The sequence below is a fragment of the Oncorhynchus clarkii genome, chromosome 27 (genome assembly GCF_045791955.1).
Source record: "Oncorhynchus clarkii lewisi isolate Uvic-CL-2024 chromosome 27, UVic_Ocla_1.0, whole genome shotgun sequence".
NCBI classification, from domain to species: Eukaryota; Metazoa; Chordata; class Actinopteri; order Salmoniformes; family Salmonidae; genus Oncorhynchus; species Oncorhynchus clarkii.
The window spans coordinates 2,503,459-2,521,710 of record NC_092173.1 but is presented as its reverse complement, the minus strand read 5'-3'; the positions used below and the strand labels follow the sequence as shown (position 1 = coordinate 2,521,710).

At 43.6% G+C, this 18,252-nt stretch overlaps 1 protein-coding gene across 2 annotated transcripts in view; it reads left to right on the top strand.

The window, feature by feature from the left end:
- LOC139386167 (dedicator of cytokinesis protein 10-like) overlaps nt 1–18,252 on the top strand; it is a 122,298-nt gene that overhangs the window by 67,030 nt on the left and 37,016 nt on the right. For both annotated transcript variants that reach the window (XM_071131627.1, XM_071131626.1), the window contains exons 20-36: nt 1,461–1,584; nt 2,090–2,211; nt 2,543–2,626; nt 2,976–3,068; nt 3,272–3,390; nt 3,535–3,604; nt 5,064–5,177; nt 5,669–5,740; nt 8,313–8,459; nt 9,740–9,823; nt 14,186–14,282; nt 14,410–14,442; nt 14,944–15,122; nt 16,285–16,401; nt 16,891–17,008; nt 17,096–17,217; nt 17,595–17,709. In XM_071131627.1, coding sequence (XP_070987728.1) covers nt 1,461–1,584; nt 2,090–2,211; nt 2,543–2,626; nt 2,976–3,068; nt 3,272–3,390; nt 3,535–3,604; nt 5,064–5,177; nt 5,669–5,740; nt 8,313–8,459; nt 9,740–9,823; nt 14,186–14,282; nt 14,410–14,442; nt 14,944–15,122; nt 16,285–16,401; nt 16,891–17,008; nt 17,096–17,217; nt 17,595–17,709 — 1,810 coding nt within the window. The remainder of the gene's footprint in view (nt 1–1,460; nt 1,585–2,089; nt 2,212–2,542; nt 2,627–2,975; nt 3,069–3,271; nt 3,391–3,534; nt 3,605–5,063; nt 5,178–5,668; nt 5,741–8,312; nt 8,460–9,739; nt 9,824–14,185; nt 14,283–14,409; nt 14,443–14,943; nt 15,123–16,284; nt 16,402–16,890; nt 17,009–17,095; nt 17,218–17,594; nt 17,710–18,252) is intronic.

The window sequence follows — 18,252 nt, the reverse complement described above, 5'->3', positions numbered from 1 at the left end:
TGACAGCATTGCACATTCTTGGCATTCTCTCAACCAGCATCATGAAGTAGTCACCTGGAATGCATTTCAATTAATAGGTGTGCCTTCTTAATTTGTGGAATTTATTTCCTTCTTAATGCGTTTGAGACAATCAGTTGTATTGTGACAAGGAAGGGGTGGTATACAGAACATAGCTCTATTTGGTAAAAGACCAAGTCCATATTATGGCAAGAAGAGCTCAAATAAGCAAAGAGAAATGACAGTCCATCACTACACACTTCGAAAGTTTCGTTAAGTGCAGTTGCAAAAAAACATCAAGCGCTATGATGAAACTGGCTCTCATGAGGACCGCCACAGGAATGGAAGACCCAGAGTTACCTCTGCTGCAGAGGATAAGTTCATTAGAGTTACCAGCCTCAGAAATTGCAGCCCAAATAAATGCTTCACAGAGTTCAAGTAACAGACACATCTCAACATCAACTGTTCAGAGGAGACTGCGTGAATCAGGCCTTCATGGTCGAATTGCTGCAAAGAAACCACTACTAAAGGACAACAATAACAATAAGAGACTTGCTTGGGCCAAGAAACACGAGCAATGGAAATTAGACCAGTGGAAATTTGTCCTTTGGTCTGATGAGTACAAATTTGAGATTGTTGGTTCCAACCGCTGTGTCTTTGTGAGACGCAGAGAAGGTGAACAGGTGATCTCTGCATATGTGGTTCCCACCGTGAAACAAGGAGGAGGTGTGATGGTGCTTTTCTGGTGACACTATCAGTGATTTATTTCGAATTCAAGGCACACTTAACCAGCATGGCTACCACAGCATTCTGCAGCGATACGCCATCCCATCTGGTTTGCGCTTAGTGGGACTATCACTTGTTTTTAACAGGACAGTGACCCAACACACCTCCAGGCTGTGTAAGAGATATTTGACCAAGAAGGAGAGTGATGGAGTGCTGCATCAGATGACCTGGCCTCCACGATCATCCGACCTCAACCCAGTTGAGATGGTTTGGGCTGATTTGGACCACAGAGTGAAGGAAAAGCAGCCAACAAGTGCTCAGCATATGTGGGAACTCCTTCAAACTGTTCCAGGTGAAGCATTCCAGGTGAAGCTGGTTGAGAGAATGCCAAGCGCGTGCAAAGCTGTCATCAAGACAAAGGGTGGCTACTTTGAAGAATCTCAAATATAAAATATATTTTGATTTGATTAACACTTTTTTGGTTACTACATTATTCCATATGTGTTATTTCATAGTGTTGATGACTTCACTATTATTCTACAATGAAGAAAATAGTCCAAATAAAGAAAAACCCTTTCATGAATATGTGTGTCCGAATTTTTGACTGGTACACTGTATATTATAATTTTTTTAATATATTGAGGCTTTTGTTAAATGCACTTTAAATAATGTGTGATTTTCTTATTTTTTTGCCTGATTCTGTAATTGTTTCCTTTGTGTCATCCTCTGTTTCTCAGGTGAAGATTGAGTTGCCCACCCAGCTCCACGAGAAGCACCATCTACTCTTCTCCTTCTACCATGTGACCTGTGACATCAACACCAAGACCAACTCCAAGAAGAAGGAGGCCCTGGAGACCCCAGGTAGGAGGAAGGAGAAATGCTGTGACCCTGTGTGGCTCAGTTGGTAGAGCATGGTGTTTGCGACGGCAGGGTAATGGGTTTGGTTCCCGCTTCGGGCTCGCAGTCCAAAAATGTATGGATGAAAGCATCTGTTAGATGGCATATATGTCTTTGAGGCAAGTTTGTCAATGGATTGGATGGTAGCTAGTTGGTGTTAGCTTATCATTGTGCAGCAACATTGCCTCGATACTGTTGTGATTGTGTTATTGGATTCTGGAGTGTGATGGTGCATGCTACGTCTACAGGCCAATACTACTGTGCTCTTGCTTCTGATTGAGCTTGCTGTAAGAAGACTTTGTGACAACTGCTGATATAACAAGGGCTTTATTAATACATTTCATTGATTGATTTACACATTACATACAGTATAGTGTTTTTCCATGTGTTCTTTCTCGTGTGTGTGTGTGTGTGTGTGTGTGTGTGTGTGTGTGTGTACGCCCTGTGCACTGTGTGTGTGTGACTGCAGTGGGCTACTCGTGGCTGCCTCTGCTCAGAGAGGGTCGCCTGGCCTCACAGGATTTCAACATCCCTGTGGCCTGTAGCCTGCCCTCTGGATACCTGCTCGTCAAAGAACCTGGATCGACTAAGGTACAGGAGGGAGGGATGGGGTGAGATGAATGGAAGGGAGGGAAGGAGAGAGGAGAGAAAATAGGGGGGAAAATAGAAAGAAAATATTTGGATGGAAGGAGATGCAGGAATTGATAGAGAAAGCATTGTTGCTTTGGCAATACAAATGTAAGTTTTGTCATGCCAATAAAAAAAACATTTTGAATGCGAGAGAGCGGGGGGGGGGGGGGGAGAGGGAGAGGGAGAGGGAGTGAGGTATGAAGTGAGCACACCAAATGGAACAACAGTAAAGTGTTAAGCAAGCATGGATCTCCTTGGTGCTCAGGGACCCTTCCTCCCTCTCTCCCCCCAGAACGGCTCAGATCTGAAGTGGGTGGACGGAGGTAAGCCCATATTCAAGGTCTCCACCAACGTCCTCTCCACAGTCTATACTCAGGTATGAGTCTGGACTTACCCTGCAAACTCCATGAAACCACCACAAGTAAAACATAAAATACAAATCTTATTTAACCAACCTTTAATGGGTTTCAACTCCAGCAAGTCAATCCTTGTTATCCCATTGTGACTTTTAGGATTGCGCCCCAAATGGCAACCTATTCCCTATCTTGTGCACTACTTTTGTCATAGGACTCTGGTCAAAACTAGTGCACTATGTAGGGAATAAGATGCCTTTTGGGATGCAAATTCAGTTTGCTTCTGGATTTAGTCCTTATCTCCTGTGCACAGTCTATCACTCATTGATGGTGGTTCTGGTTGTGACTGTGTCTTCTGTCCTTGATTGCCAGGACCCCCACCTGAACCGCTTCTTCCAACAGTGCCAAAAACGAGACACGGACCTCTCCCAATCACCTACCTCAAACTTCCTCAACTGCCTAAAGGTCTGGAGAAACGAAGGAAGGGAGGGAGGATAGAGAGATGACTTCACATCTTTCCGTTCTGCATTTCACTCCCACACCCCTTCCCATACTATACACCCCTTCACTGACCGTCTTTCTCTCTCTCTCTTTCTCTCTCTCTCTATCCCGCTCTGTCTCTGACTACCTCTCTCTCTGATTCTCTTTATTCTCTCTCTCTCCCACAGGGCTTACTGAGCATTGAGAAGATTCCAGTGATAATTCGCTTCCTGCCTGTGCTCTTCAACCAGCTGTTCAAGGTCCTCACCCAGAACGACAACGACGAAGTCACCACCACCACCACCAGGTAGGATGAGGCACTGCAGGCCACGGACTCCACTCTCACTGCCACCGGATCATGCAGGAATACATGTTGCCAGAATTCACATTGCCAACTATTAATGTTGCCAGACAATGATGATGACTGAGTGACCACCTTGTGTTTCACCAGGGTGCTGGTCCACATTGTTGCCAAGTGCCATGAAGAAAAACTTGACCACTACCTGCACTCCTACATAAAGGTATGGTGCTCATTTCATTGGGATGTTAGCCCTGTCTTGCAGGAAGAGCAGTTTTTCTGCAGTTTAGCCAGGTGGTGTCATAGGGTAGAGGAGAGGGGTTGGGCTGAGTGGAGAGGAGGGGAAAGGAGATGAGAGGAGAAGAGGAGAGGTGAGGTGAGGAGAGCTAATGAGAGCAAAGGGGAGGAGAATAACTCAGACAGCTTCATTAGTGAAGGGAGAGAAGGGGGCTTTGTGTGCGTGCTGTGTATGTGTGTGTTTGTGCGCATTCACACGTGACTGTGTGTGTGCGTGTGTGTACATGTGTGTGTGTGTGTGTGTGTGTGTGGGCTACGGTGGGGGCTTTGGGGTGTGGTGAGTGCAGGAGTGTGGCTGAGGGTCTAGGGCAATGTGCCCAGAACACTGTGGATACAGAGAGACGAGAGAGAGAGTCTGCCACACACACGGCTCTCAGCTCACACACAGACAAGCATGGCTGTGGGGAAGAGAGAAGGGGGGTGTCTGGTGGAAGGCAAACAAGGACACCGAGCCTTTTCAATAAGAATGCAAGGCATGCTTGTTAAGAAGAGAGTGAGAGGCAGAGGAAGAGACAGAAAGTGAGTAAGGGAAATGGAGGATAGAACCAGCTTACCACAAGATTTTACATGTCTTGTAGAAAGAAAATGAGAATCCTACTATTGATCTTTAAGAGGGGCAGAGAGACAGAAAGAGAAATGGAGGGGGGGTGGAAGGAGAAGAGGGGAGGAAAGAATGGGAGGGCCACTGTAATGGAACTGGCGTTGCTATGGCAACTGATTGGCATGCTGCTCGTGGGGCTAGCAGCAAGCAATTTTCGACCAGTGCTTTCTCGCCGTGTGGGTGTGTGTGGCTGGATACCAGATGTGTGTGTTTGTGTGCGTGTAGCATGTGTGTGTTTGTGGACGTTGCATATGCACGTGTGCGTGCATCGTTGCAATATGTGTGGGTGCGCGTACGTGTGGTTACCATTGTTAATGAATTAACTCAATTGGGTGACGTCTGTGGTAATGAGGTGTGTGTGTGCCATACACGTACAGTGTGGGTGGAACATTCCCCACAAAAAGAGAAAAATAGATTGAGTGCCAAAATAATCACATAGATTTATAGATACGGTACAGAAGCACGTACCCCAATGCATTTCATGTGCCAAGGAAAACTACATTAGATCAAGATTTTTTGATGCATAATTTATTGCAAATTTTGTCAGACTCAGCTTTTTCTTCTTCCTCAACTCTGATTACATCAACCTTAATCAGCGTTGTTTTGTTTTTATGTAGGTTTAATTCAATGCAGAGCCAAGCATATTGTGTGTTTGGTTCCCTTGATGCTACTAATTGCATGTACAGAAAGTGAGAGAGCAAAAGTGTCGGTACAGTGTGTTTGTCTTACTGTCTCTATGTCCGTCTGTCTCATTGACCTTGTTCTCTCCACTGCGGTTGGTCAGTTTGTGTTCAAGGCGGAGTCGCATGGCTTCCGGACGGTCCACGAGGAGCTGGCCAAGGGCATGTCCTCTGACCTGAAGAGCAACGAGCAGCTGGCCATCAGGAACATCCTCAGGGTGAGCCTAGAGGGACGCCACGCCCAGTCCCAAATGACACCCTATTCCCTTTATAGGAACATCAGGGCTCTGGTTAAAAAAAATAGTGCACTATATAGGGAATAGGGTGTCATTTGGGTGGATCCCTGATCTACAGATGCTCACACTGTCAACAAACTGTCAGCTGCATCTCTGTTAACAGGGTTACGGTTGGGTTTAAGGTTAGAGTAAGGATTAAGGGTTAGGCCTAGCATTAAGGTTAGTGGATAGTTCATTGAAATGTAGTTGAAATGTTGTTGACAGTCTACTGAACAAACCTATTAGGGACTATCCAAATAAAGACATACTTAGAAATGTCACACATAGCCATGCTAGGATTCCTTATCGTACATATCTGCTCTACGTGATATATATCTATCTGAATGTGCCGTTGAATGTGACCCTGAGTGCTTAACTGAACGTAACCCGGATGATCTGACCCCTGTTTGACCTTTTACCCCTGTCTGCTGCAGTTTTCCTGGTTCTTCTTCGAGCTCATTGTCAAGTCCATGGCCCAGCATCTAGTGGACTCCGACAATGTCAAGGTATAGAAACATAAGATATGAAGTTGTTATATATGTACATATACACTCCCTGTGCGAGGGGAGGGGACAGATTAGCATACCCATAAACACTACATGAGACGAATTCTGTCTTCGTCACACTGAGGAATACATTTTGACATTTTAGTGTCATTGTCCCTGTTGTATTTAACTCACGCAAAGAGACCATCACATTCTCAAACCTCATCACTCAGAGTATATCTAATGATTATATTATACACTCACCGGCCAGTTTATTAGGTACTGAGTCGGACACCCCTTTGCCTTCAGAACAGTCTGAATTCTTCGGGGCATTCTACATAGTGTCGGAAGAATTCCACAGGGATTTTGGTCCATACAGCCCATTCCATCCCATCCCAAAGATGCGCTTTTGTGTTGAGGTCTGGGGATTCCACAGCCCAATCAAGTAAACTGAACTCCCTGTCATGTTCCAGGCAATGTTTTTCACCTCCTCAATTGTCCAGTGTTGGTGATCGTGTGTCAACTGGAGTCGCTCGTTTCTTCTTGTTTTAGCTGATAGCAGTGGAACCCGGTGTGGTCGACTGCTGCAATAACCCATCCGTGACAAGGCTGGACAAATGTGCGCTCCGAGATGCCGTTCTGCACACCACTGTTGTAGTGCGCTGTTATTTGTCTGTCTGTGGCCCGCCTGTTAGTTTGCACTATTCTTGGCATTCTCCTTCGATCTCTCTCATCAACGAGCTGTTTTCGCCCAGAGGACTGCCACTGACTGAATGTTCTCTGTAAACCCTAGACACAGGGTTGGCACAAGGTGGTTGAGGTGCTTAAAAGTACTTGAATTTGGCATTCTGAAATTCAAGTACTGAAATACCTTGAAAATCTGACATTTTCTCAAGTTGGTACTTGAAAAGCACAATTAAAATGAGAGGAGAACAGATAATGATACATATGTTTATGAAAGATATTAGAAAAATGTATTCCAGGCAGACTACTGAGTTGTATTTCCTCACGTGTTTCGGGCTGCGGTTGCCATGCGAACTCACTCATTCCACCCACACTGCCACTCAGCCAGGCATGTACGGACTGTTTAGGCGTGGCCAAATGTCACATCGATAGCTAAAAATGCAGAGCAAATGTCGATTAAATCCTGCCTTTTGTGGGTATGGAACGTTTCTGAGATCTTATATTTCAGCTCATGAAACATAGGAACGACAACTTTACATGTTGCATCTTATATTTTTGTTCAGTGTAGTTTACCCACCTTTTTCTTAAACCACTATGTCACTGGACACAACCAACCCACACTGTGTAAGGTGCAAAACATGCGTCAGACTTTGACATTGCGAGCGTGGGTGAATCGGCCCTGAAGAGCAACATGAAGGGGGAAAGACACAACGCTGCATCCTGCGCTGGCGCCAGTTCTACATTATGTAGACTTTTTCTCTGCAACAACCTCCAGAGCTTTTTTTTGCAAATCGCCTCATTCACGGGGGCGCCCGTGATATTCCACTTTATCAAGCCATGCTCCTGCCGTTCTGTTGGCCGTTAACATGCAGTTTCCTCACCCAGCCCACCCGCCCTTCTCCCGACCGGCGACACTAAAGGCTATTAAGTAGTAGAATCCCAAATTCCCCCAAAAAACAGTCATTAAGATGGAATTGTGTGGTCATGCGAATAGAAAATGTGTGTTCACCAGTAGGCATGTCCCAAAACTCTGCTCATCACTACTCAAATTGCAAAATCATAAGTACTGACTTAACACTCATGTGTATATATAGTAAATACGTAGTGAAACAACGTATTGTTATTTACAAGCATTTCGCTACACTCGCAATAACATCTGCTAACCATGTGTGTATGATCAATAACATTTGATTTGATTTGGAACTTTTTTTGCATGAGGTGGTGGCGATATACTGCCATCTGGTGGCAACTATTGCAAAATAATAATATTAACTATTACAAATTGATGGTCCTTGAAAATTAAATATTAGTGCTTGAAAAAGTACTTTAAAGTCCTTGAGTCCTGTCGTGCGGGAAAAGCCCATCAGTGTGGCCGTTTCTGTGATATTGGATGCCACGCTCGAAGTCGCTTAGGTCACTTGTTTTGCCCATTCTAACGTTCATTCGAACAGTAACTGAATGCCTTGATGGCTGCTTTATATAGCAAACCGTGGCCAAGTGAATCACTGTCTTGTTAAGAGCAATCCATTTTTGTGAACGGGGTGGTGTATGTATGCCACTTACCAGACACTTTTATCAAAGCAACTTACAGTACGATACAATATAATTTATTTTCCTTTTACAGGGAAATTCATTTTGGAAAGACCGCATACAAATACACAAACACGATACACTATAATACATGCAGTGTGGAAAACACTTGAAAGTTAGTACTGAAGTCAGACATATTCAGATTCCCTGCGGCCTACTTTCCGACCTTGTATTGGGCCTGCATCTGTCCTATGTCCCACTGTTCCATTCAGTGCTGTTAGTATGTATATGTGATCCCTGCTGGAATTGAACCTACGACCTTAGTGTTGCTAGGGCAACTAATACAATCTGTTAAGTTCCATATTATGTGTGTCCTCAGCTCCCTCGACCACAGAGGTTCCCTTCAACCTACCTGAGTCGTCTGGAGAGCCTAGTCATGACCGTGTCCGACCACATCTTCTGGAAGAACAAAGAGCTGGCAGAGGAGACCCGCAGTGCCAACCTGGCCGTGGCTGCCTTTGTCAAGGTGGGCATCACACACATCACACACAAATTACATGTTTAGGGAGCTGTCTTTAGCGCTTGTCGAAATCAGGCTCAAATGCTGCCGAGGGTAATGCATTTATATTCCCTGACTAATGATACGGAAGCCGAGTTGAATGCAATTAAGCTAACTGTAAATTAAAATGGCTTCCACTGCTAATTATTGTTAGATACTGATTTCCTTCAAGAGATTCTCCGGTACTTTTGTATACTTTTTAGACAGTATTTCTGAAAGTAGCACTCATGAGCCAAAAGTGGTCTCCCCGGAAATTGCACACTACGTCACATATTGTGCATATATGTGCACCCCTTCATCGCATTCTCTCTCACTCTGCCCTGTGGGCATGATGTGCCTTTTGCTAGATGTCACTCAAATACGAGGGCTGAAACTCATGAGCTAGAATTCTTTCATTCTTATTTACAATGACGGCCTACCAAAAGACAAAAGGCCTCCTGTGGCGACGGGGGCTGGGATGAGAAATACAAATATAGGAACAACAAAGAGAGACTCCACAACACTACATAAAGAGAGACGTAAAAACAACAACATAGCATGGCAGCAACACCACATGACAACAACATGGTAGCAACACAACATGGTACAAACATTACTTGGCACAAACAACAACACAAAGGCAAAAAGGTAGAGAACAATACATCACGTGAAGCAGCCACAACTGTCAGTAAGAGTGTCCATGATTGAGTCTTTGAATGAGAGATGAAGATAAAACTGTCCCGTTTGAGTGTTTTTTGTAGCTCGTTCCAGTCACTAGCTGCACCGAACTGAAAATAGGAGCGACCCAGGGATGTGTGTGCTTTGGGGACCTTTAATAGAATGTGACTGGCAGAACAGGTGTTGTATGTGGGAGGATGAGGGCTGCAGTAGGTATCTCAGATAGGGAGGAGTGAGGCCTAAGAGGGTTTTATAAATAAGCATCAACCAGTGGGTCTTGCGATGGGTATACAGAGATGACCAGTTTACAGAGGAAAGATTACGCATGTATGAACTACACATTGACACATCCATCCTAAAACGGGAAGTTTAAAAGATACTTAGTAGTCGCCAGAGTTCCAGAGCATGTTTTCAACTGTGTTGTGAAATTATGAAATGGGCTCTCTCTTTCATGTTCTTTATTAACTAATGCTGACCTCCCTCCCTCCATCCATCACTCCCTCTTTCCCTACTTCCTTCCTCTCCTCCTTATCTCCCTCCCCCCTCCTTTCCCTCCATCCACCCCGCCCTCTTTTCCTCCCTCCCTCCAGCGTTGCTTCACCCTCATGGACCGAGGGTTCACCTTCAAGCTGATCAGCAACTATGTCAACATGATCACAGCCACTGACAACAAGGTAACACACACACACACACACACACACACACACACACACATACACACATCCTTCTCATTCTGTTTCTCAGTGACGGAGGATATGTGAATAAAGCATTTCCTCATCTGTCAGTGTAATAGCCAATGTCACTCACGGTAGAATAGAATGCAATAGAAAACAATTATATATCTACTAGAATAGAAAACAATGAACTTCAGAGGTGTTGTGGTGTTTTTAGTCGGTCAATCAGGTGGTGACTAGGGCTGTTGCGGTGACCGTATTACCGCCACACTGACAGTCACGAGTCATGAAGGCAGTCAAATTCCACGTGACCTTTTAGTCACAGTAATTAGGCTTCTCCAAGCTCTGATGCTGCTGATGGTCATTAGTAGCCTCCCAAACTTGCTAAGTGTCTGGTACTCAGCACTCTATTGTCCCTCTAATCACTCTGACATCAATGCAAATGTAATGGAAAATCTAATCAAGCACTTCATGAGAGCCCATGAGCTCATGCTGCATAACATTTCTATAGGCTATGCAATTGCGCAAGAAAACAGAATGGTGGCCTCTATTAAAAAAAGAGGAGGATCCCATCAGCTTTCTATAGGCTAGGCCTACTATATTTATTGTTCAACCTTCCTAATATTAAGCACATTGCTTATCTTTACAACAGGAGTATAGCCTTCCTGGTTGGCATGAAAATGAACCACGGAAAAAGCGTCCTCCATGGATTTAAGTCAGAGATGACATGTATTTTTTTCCCTGCCCCTGTTTTGAATCAGATGCATGATAATGGTCCATTTTAAATTGAAAAAACTAATTTCACACATATATTATTTAGTATATGTAAAGACAAGATTAGTCTGATGGGTGACAATATTAGCCAAACACTTGTGAGTTATATATTATCACTTGTGAATTATTCCCAGCATAAGGCAAGAAACAATGCCTTTTTTGTTTTGAACTTTTTCTAATCATAGTCACACACCTGATGTAGCCTAGCCCATAAGCCTATATGTTTGCATAAGGTTTGTAATCACAACATAGTGGCCAAATAGTTTCTTTTAAAATGAAGCACATTAATCCACTTTACAACGGGTGTGGAGCCTAACTGTCAGCGCGTGAGTTTCAAGTTTGGGGAAGATCATTTTCACCATAAAAATGCACCTTTTATAATAAAAGCATTACATGCAGAATCACATTTGTGGTCACTTTTGATAATGGTGTTTTCCCGCTAATGGCATTGCTGCACTTATAATGTGAAGAAATAGCTTAACAGTTTATCAACATTTTAAGCTAAACGTTCTGATCTGTTGCGTCAGTCTCAGTGCGTAAATTTTTGTTTTGTTTTTGATGCTAGTGGTTGTATTCATTTGGGATCTATCGCATCCCACAACTGTCCCAGACGGTTTGGAATATGTATTTCTCACACAGAATAGAATAGGTCAACTGTTGTACTATGGGGGATAGTAGAACGACATAGGCTAGTGCTTGGCTGTTCATTAGGCCTACTTATCTTGTTGGCTGAGGAAAAGTAAATGTGGACAGTTCTTCCAATATCTTCAATATGCACCTCGGAATTGGAAAAGGACGCGAGCATTTGCGTCCACGATGTGTCTGTCTTCACTTGTAGCCTGTAGGAAAGACCCAATCAAGTGATGGAGAGCCATGTGAGTGAGATGAGAGGTGCTTCAGAGCGGCCAGCATTTAGGGAGAAGGCGTGCAAAAGGCATGGATTTTTTGGGGTGCTTTGTGGCCACACAAAGTGGATGCCGCCAGGAAATGTGAGGCATTATCAAGTGCTTCTCAAATTGTGAATGAGAGATTGACTAAGTGTATACGGCCTGCGCAAAAAAACAAAGCAGAGCTCATGCCTTTCAAGTGACTTTTTTCAAATATTAGAGTCGCATCATGCAGCTTTAGTGTATTAAAAATCAAAACATATAGCCCAACGTTTATAGAACAACTAAAGTTACATGAATAACTCTAAATTAGCATATAGGAGTCCCTATTTCTTTGTTAACTGCTCAACACAGAATAGACGCATGTGCGCACTCCCTCAAATCGTTTGGAGAAAATATGCTTTCTATTTTATTCAGCTCTGTTCAATTGTATTCTTCATACTATAAAATAATGCCGCAGAAATCTAAGCAAATCTTGTCTGCTAAATGAACAAGTGAAGCCCTCAGCCATTTGGCATAGCTAGATCAGGACCCAACATAAGGACAACTCAGAGTATGCTGTTCTGTTCTTCTGAAATAGACTACAGTTTCGTCATATCATGTTTCTTTAGACCTGTCTAAAAGAAATGATGGATTTATTGTGAAGGTGTAGGTTATATTACATGGATTTATTGTGAAGGTGTAGGTTATATTACATGGATTTATTGTGAAGGTGTAGGCTATAGTACATGGATTTATTGTGAAGGTGTAGGTTATACTACATGGATTTATTGTGACGGTGTAGGTTATATTACATGGATTTATTGTGAAGGTGTAGGCTATATTACATGGATTTATTGTGAAGGTGTAGGCTATATTACATGGATTTATTGTGAAGGTGTAGGTTATATTACATGGATTTATTGTGACGGTGTAGGTTATATTACATGGATTTATTGTGAAGGTGTAGGCTATATTACATGGATTTATTGTGAAGGTGTAGGCATATTACATGGATTTATTGTGAAGGTGTAGGTTATATTACATGGATTTATTGTGACGGTGTAGGTTATATTACATGGATTTATTGTGAAGGTGTAGGCTATATTACATGGATTTATTGTGAAGGTGTAGGTTATATTACATGGATTTATTGTGATGGTGTAGGCTATATTACATGGATTTATTGTGAAGGTGTAGGTTATATTACATGGATTTATTGTGAAGGTGTAGGTTATATTACATGGATTTATTGTGACGGTGTAGGTTATATTACATGGATTTATTGTGACGGTGTAGGTTATATTACATGGATTTATTGTGAAGGTGTAGGTTATATTACATGGATTTATTGTGAAGGTGTAGGCTATATAACATGGATTTATTGTGAAGGTGTAGGTTATTTTACATGGATTTATTGTGAAGGTGTAGGCTATATTACATGGATTTATTGTGAAGGTGTAGGTTATATTACATGGATTTATTGTGAAGGTGTAGGCTATATTACATGGATTTATTGTGAAGGTGTAGGTTATATTACATGGATTTATTGTGACGGTGTAGGCTATATTACATGGATTTATTGTGACGGTGTAGGTTATATTACATGGATTTATTGTGAAGGTGTAGGCTATATTACATGGATTTATTGTGAAGGTGTAGGCTATATTACATGGATTTATTGTGAAGGTGTAGGTTATATTACATGGATTTATTGTGACGGTGTAGGTTATATTACATGGATTTATTGTGAAGGTGTAGGCTATATTACATGGATTTATTGTGAAGGTGTAGGCATATTACATGGATTTATTGTGAAGGTGTAGGTTATATTACATGGATTTATTGTGAAGGTGTAGGTTATATTACATGGATTTATTGTGACGGTGTAGGTTATATTACATGGATTTATTGTGACGGTGTAGGTTATATTACATGGATTTATTGTGAAGGTGTAGGTTATATTACATGGATTTATTGTGAAGGTGTAGGCTATATTACATGGATTTATTGTGAAGGTGTAGGTTATTTTACATGGATTTATTGTGAAGGTGTAGGCTATATTACATGGATTTATTGTGAAGGTGTAGGTTATATTACATGGATTTATTGTGAAGGTGTAGGCTATATTACATGGATTTATTGTGAAGGTGTAGGTTATATTACATGGATTTATTGTGACGGTGTAGGCTATATTACATGGATTTATTGTGACGGTGTAGGTTATATTACATGGATTTATTGTGACGGTGTAGGTTATATTACATGGATTTATTGTGAAGGTGTAGGTTATATTACATGGATTTATTGTGACGGTGTAGGTTATATTACATGGATTTATTGTGACGGTGTAGGTTATATTACATGGATTTATTGTGACGGTGTAGGTTATATTACATGGATTTATTGTGAAGATGTAGGCTATATTACATGGATTTATTGTGAAGGTGTAGGTTATATTACATGGATTTATTGTGAAGGTGTAGGTTATATTACATGGATTTATTGTGAAGGTGTAGGTTATATTACATGGATTTATTGGACTTTTTAAAATGTATATGTTACAAAGGTCTGCATCAGTCGCCAGGAGATGCTAAATGTGTTTATGTTAATTAACGGTCAATTACCGTGAGACCAACAGTTATTTGCTTGACAATCACCGGCTGACGAAATTCCGTGACCACCACAGCCCTAGTTGTGACCCCGATGTTTCTCTCAACAGGTGCTGTGTGAGTTCAAGTTTGAGTTCCTGCGAGAGGTGTGCAACCACGAGCACTACATCCCTCTCAGTCTGCCCCTCCCCTCCGCTCACATCACAGGTCAGAGGTCATCTGGGGTTCACAGGGACCCAATCGGAGTCCGTTTAACACCGTTGTATTCATCTTCATTCATTACACCGCTTAACACTTTTCTTTTCTGTTCTTTCTCTTTCCTGTCCATTTTCAGACAATGCATCACAAGAAAAGCAAAGTGCTCAGGGTAACTATTGGTCCCGTGTTGTGATATTCACATGATGTTGTACTGGTGCTCTTTACCATACGACCGGAACTGGATGGAATAAACAACCCATCATTTAGTTCTAACATTTAGTGTAGTGGTGGTTGTGCAGGAGAATTCTCGTATGGGCAGCAGTAGTATATTTTTCAACCTCTGGTACTAGGACCAGCTCAGCTCTCTCTCACTAAAATGATTAGCTGACATCAATTTAGTCTAAAGTGTTAGTTTTAATGTAAGCATTCCTCCAAGGAAGGAAGGACCATAGCTTTCTGGTCTCTGCTATAAAGAAGGTTGAGAACCACTTGTACATGAGCGCTCTCTCTCTCTCTCTCTCTCTCTCTCTCTCTCTCTCTCTCTCTCTCTCTCTCTCTCTCTCTCTCTCTCTCTCTCTTCCTCCCACACTCTCTCTTTCTGCCTCTTTCTCTCCCCCTGTCTTTCTCCCCCCCCCAACCGCCTCTCTCTCCCTCCTTATTCTCCCCCTAGTGGATGTGCCGGAGTACAGCCTGACGGGCGAGTTCTGCCGGAAGCACTTCCTGACGGGCTTGTTGCTACGGGAGCTGGGCCTGGCGTTGCAGGATGAGCAGGACCTGCGCCACCTGGCCCTCGCCAGCCTCAAGAACCTGATGGCAAAGCACTCAATGGATGCCCGCTATGCCATGAAGGTACGCCACACACGCCAACGCCATGCACCAGATGATAATATAATGTCCCCAATGGCACCCTATTTTTTATAGTGCACTACTTTTGACCAGAGCCCTGTAGTTGAGAAGTATACTATATATACAAAAGTATGTGGACACCCCTTAAAATGAGTGGATTCGACTGTTTCAGCCAGACCCATTGCTGACAGGTGTATAAAATGGAGCACACAGCCGTACAATCTCCATAGACAAACATTGTCGGTAGGATGGCCTCACTGAAGAGCTCAGTGACTTTCAACGTGGCCCCATCATAGGATGTCACCTTTCCAACAAGTCAGTTTGTCATATTTCTTGTTCCAGATCTGATCATGTAATGTTTGTCTGTAATAAAAGTTGTGACGGTAAGCTAGGGCCAGGTAGCAATATTAGCCTGCTTCCAGATCGGTTTTAGCCAACTCCTCTGATTACCGTTGTGAGTTGGCTGAAGTGCAAGCAGATCTGGGACCAGGCTGTACCAATATTGATGTTCCACACAGGAAACTGAAATGTTCTGATTGGACAGTGTACAATGTACTACAGTTGACGGAAACATATACACAGTAAAAATCACTTTTTATTTTGCCTGTCATCACGTCACACTTCTAGGAGTGTTCTCTGTGTCAAGATTTTCTCACAGATATTGGATTGACTAAAAGTGTGTATGTGTTGTGTGTGTTAGGAAAGAGAGGTGCATTACAGTGGTGGCTAGGATGATATGAAACAGCAGGAAATCATTAATCTGGACACACACACACCCTATCCTGCGGTTCGGTGTACAGGAAGTGTATAGGGCACTGTACAGTTGGGAATAGGGTGCCATTTTGGACTCAACCCCAGACAACCAGAACCCATCTGAGATTAGAAGTCTGCCAAACCCAACACTGTACAACTGTTGACAGATCTCTGTTCCTCTCTCAATCAGGCACAGTTTAAAACCCCTGATATTTACTCTCTGTAGGTCTGTCGCTCACTATCGGTGTCTCTCGCTCTATCTCTGTCTCAAATTCTCTCTCTCTCTATTCCCTCCTTTTCTCTCTCCTCTCTCTCTCCTCCCTATCCCTCTGTTTCTCTCTGCCACCCCTCTCTTTTCTCCCTCTGCCCCTCCCCCCTCTCTCTCTCCTATCTCTCTCTTCATATTCTCCAGGATAAGCAGGCGAGGATAGCGTCCCTCTACCTGCCTCTGTACGGCCTCATCCTGGACAACATGCCTCGCTTCTTCCTCCGAGACCTCTTCCCCATCTACTTCACCTCCAGTGACCAAGTAAGAGTTTGAGATCTATTTAAACAGTGAACTGTGTCCCTCTGGCCCAGTGCAGTTACAGTGAAATGTGTCCCTCTGGCCCGCTGGAGTCACGGTGAAATGTTTCCCTCTGTCCTAGTGGTGTCACGGTGAAATGTTTTCCTCTGGCCTAGTGGTGTCATAGTGAAATGTTTTCCTCTGACCAAGTGGTGTCACAGTGAAATGCTTTCCTCTGTCCTAGTGGTGTCACAGTGAAATGTTTTCCTCTGGCCTAGTGGTGTCACTGTGAAATGTATCCATCTGACCAAGTGGTGTCACGGTGAAATGTTTCCCTCTGGCCTAGTGGTGTCATAGTGAAATGTTTTCCTCTGTCCTAGTGGTGTCACAGTGAAATGTTTTCCTCTGGCCTAGTGGTGTCACGGTGAAATGTTTTCCTCTGGCCTAGTGGTGTCACAGTGAAATGTTTTCCTCTGTCCTAGTGGTGTTAGAGAACTCTTTCCCCCTCTCCAGGGTTCAAGAGATGACCTGAGTGTGGGAGTGGGCGTGGCAGGTCCGGTGGCTCACGTCATTCGCCATGGTAACTCGGTGGATGCCTCCTTTTCCAAAGAAGTGCTCAACTCTATCACAGGTAGTGTGTGCGTGCGTGCATACTTTTGCATGTGTGTAGGCGTGTTTGCAACTGTGTGTGCACATAAGTCTAACTCCCCCCCCCCAGCTTTCTCCTCCCTGGCTGTTTCCACGGGTAACCATGCCGACTCACGGGGTTCTCTGATCAGCATAGAGTCCAACCCCAGCACCAGTGACAGGAACAGCGAGAAGATGGACGGGTGTGAAAAGGTGAGAAAGATGACAACACTCACTCAGCAGTATTTCATGTCCAGAAATGTTGTGCAGACACTGTGCTGGCTTAATTAAAGAAAGAACAAAAAGAAAATAGCTACAGCATAAAGAAGAATGTGTGTCTTCCTCCTCTCTCTCTCTCTCTCTCTCTCTCTCTCTCTGCCACCCCCCTCTCTACCTCTCACCTCTCTCTTCCCACCTCCCACCTCTCTCTCCCCTCCCCCTCTCCCTAACTTCTTCCTTCCTTCCCTCTCTCTCTCTCTCTGCCACCCCCCTCTCTACCTCTCACCTCTCTCTTCCCACCTCCCACCACTCTCTCCCCTCCCCCTCTCCCTAACTTCTTCCTTCCTTCCTCTCTCTCTCTCTGTCATCAGTTTGCCCGGCCTCAGTCTCTGATAGGCTTTGGATCTCGCTTTGACAAGCTGGACCAGGCCGAGACTCGCAGTCTGCTCATGTGTTTCCTCCACATCATGAAGACCATATCGGAGGGTGAGACACATAGTGTTACCTCCATGCAGGTCCAACTGTATAATTCACTACAGTACGCTCCAAAAGTATTGGGACAGTGACACAATTTATTTATTTATTTTATTTTGGGATTTAAAATGATACAATGACTGAGGTTAAAGTAGTAAAAAGTTACGTAGTATGTGGACGCCACTTCAAATGAGTGGATTCGGCTATTTCAGCCACACCAGTTGCTGACGTGTGTATAAAATCGAGCACACAACCATGAAATCTCCATAGACAAACATTAGCAGTAGAATGGCCTTACTGAAGAGCTCAGTGTCTTTCATCGTGGCAACGTCATAGGATGACACCTTTCCAACAAGTCAGTTCGTCAAATTTCTGCCCTGCTAGAGCTGCCCCGGTCAACTGTAAGTGCTGTTATTGTGAAGTGGAAATGTCACCGCGAAGTGGTAGGCCACACAAGCCTCCCAGAACGGGACTGCCGAGTGCTGAATATCGGCTGTCCCCGGTTGCAACACTCACTACTGAGTTCAAAACTGCCTCTGGAAGAAACATCAACAC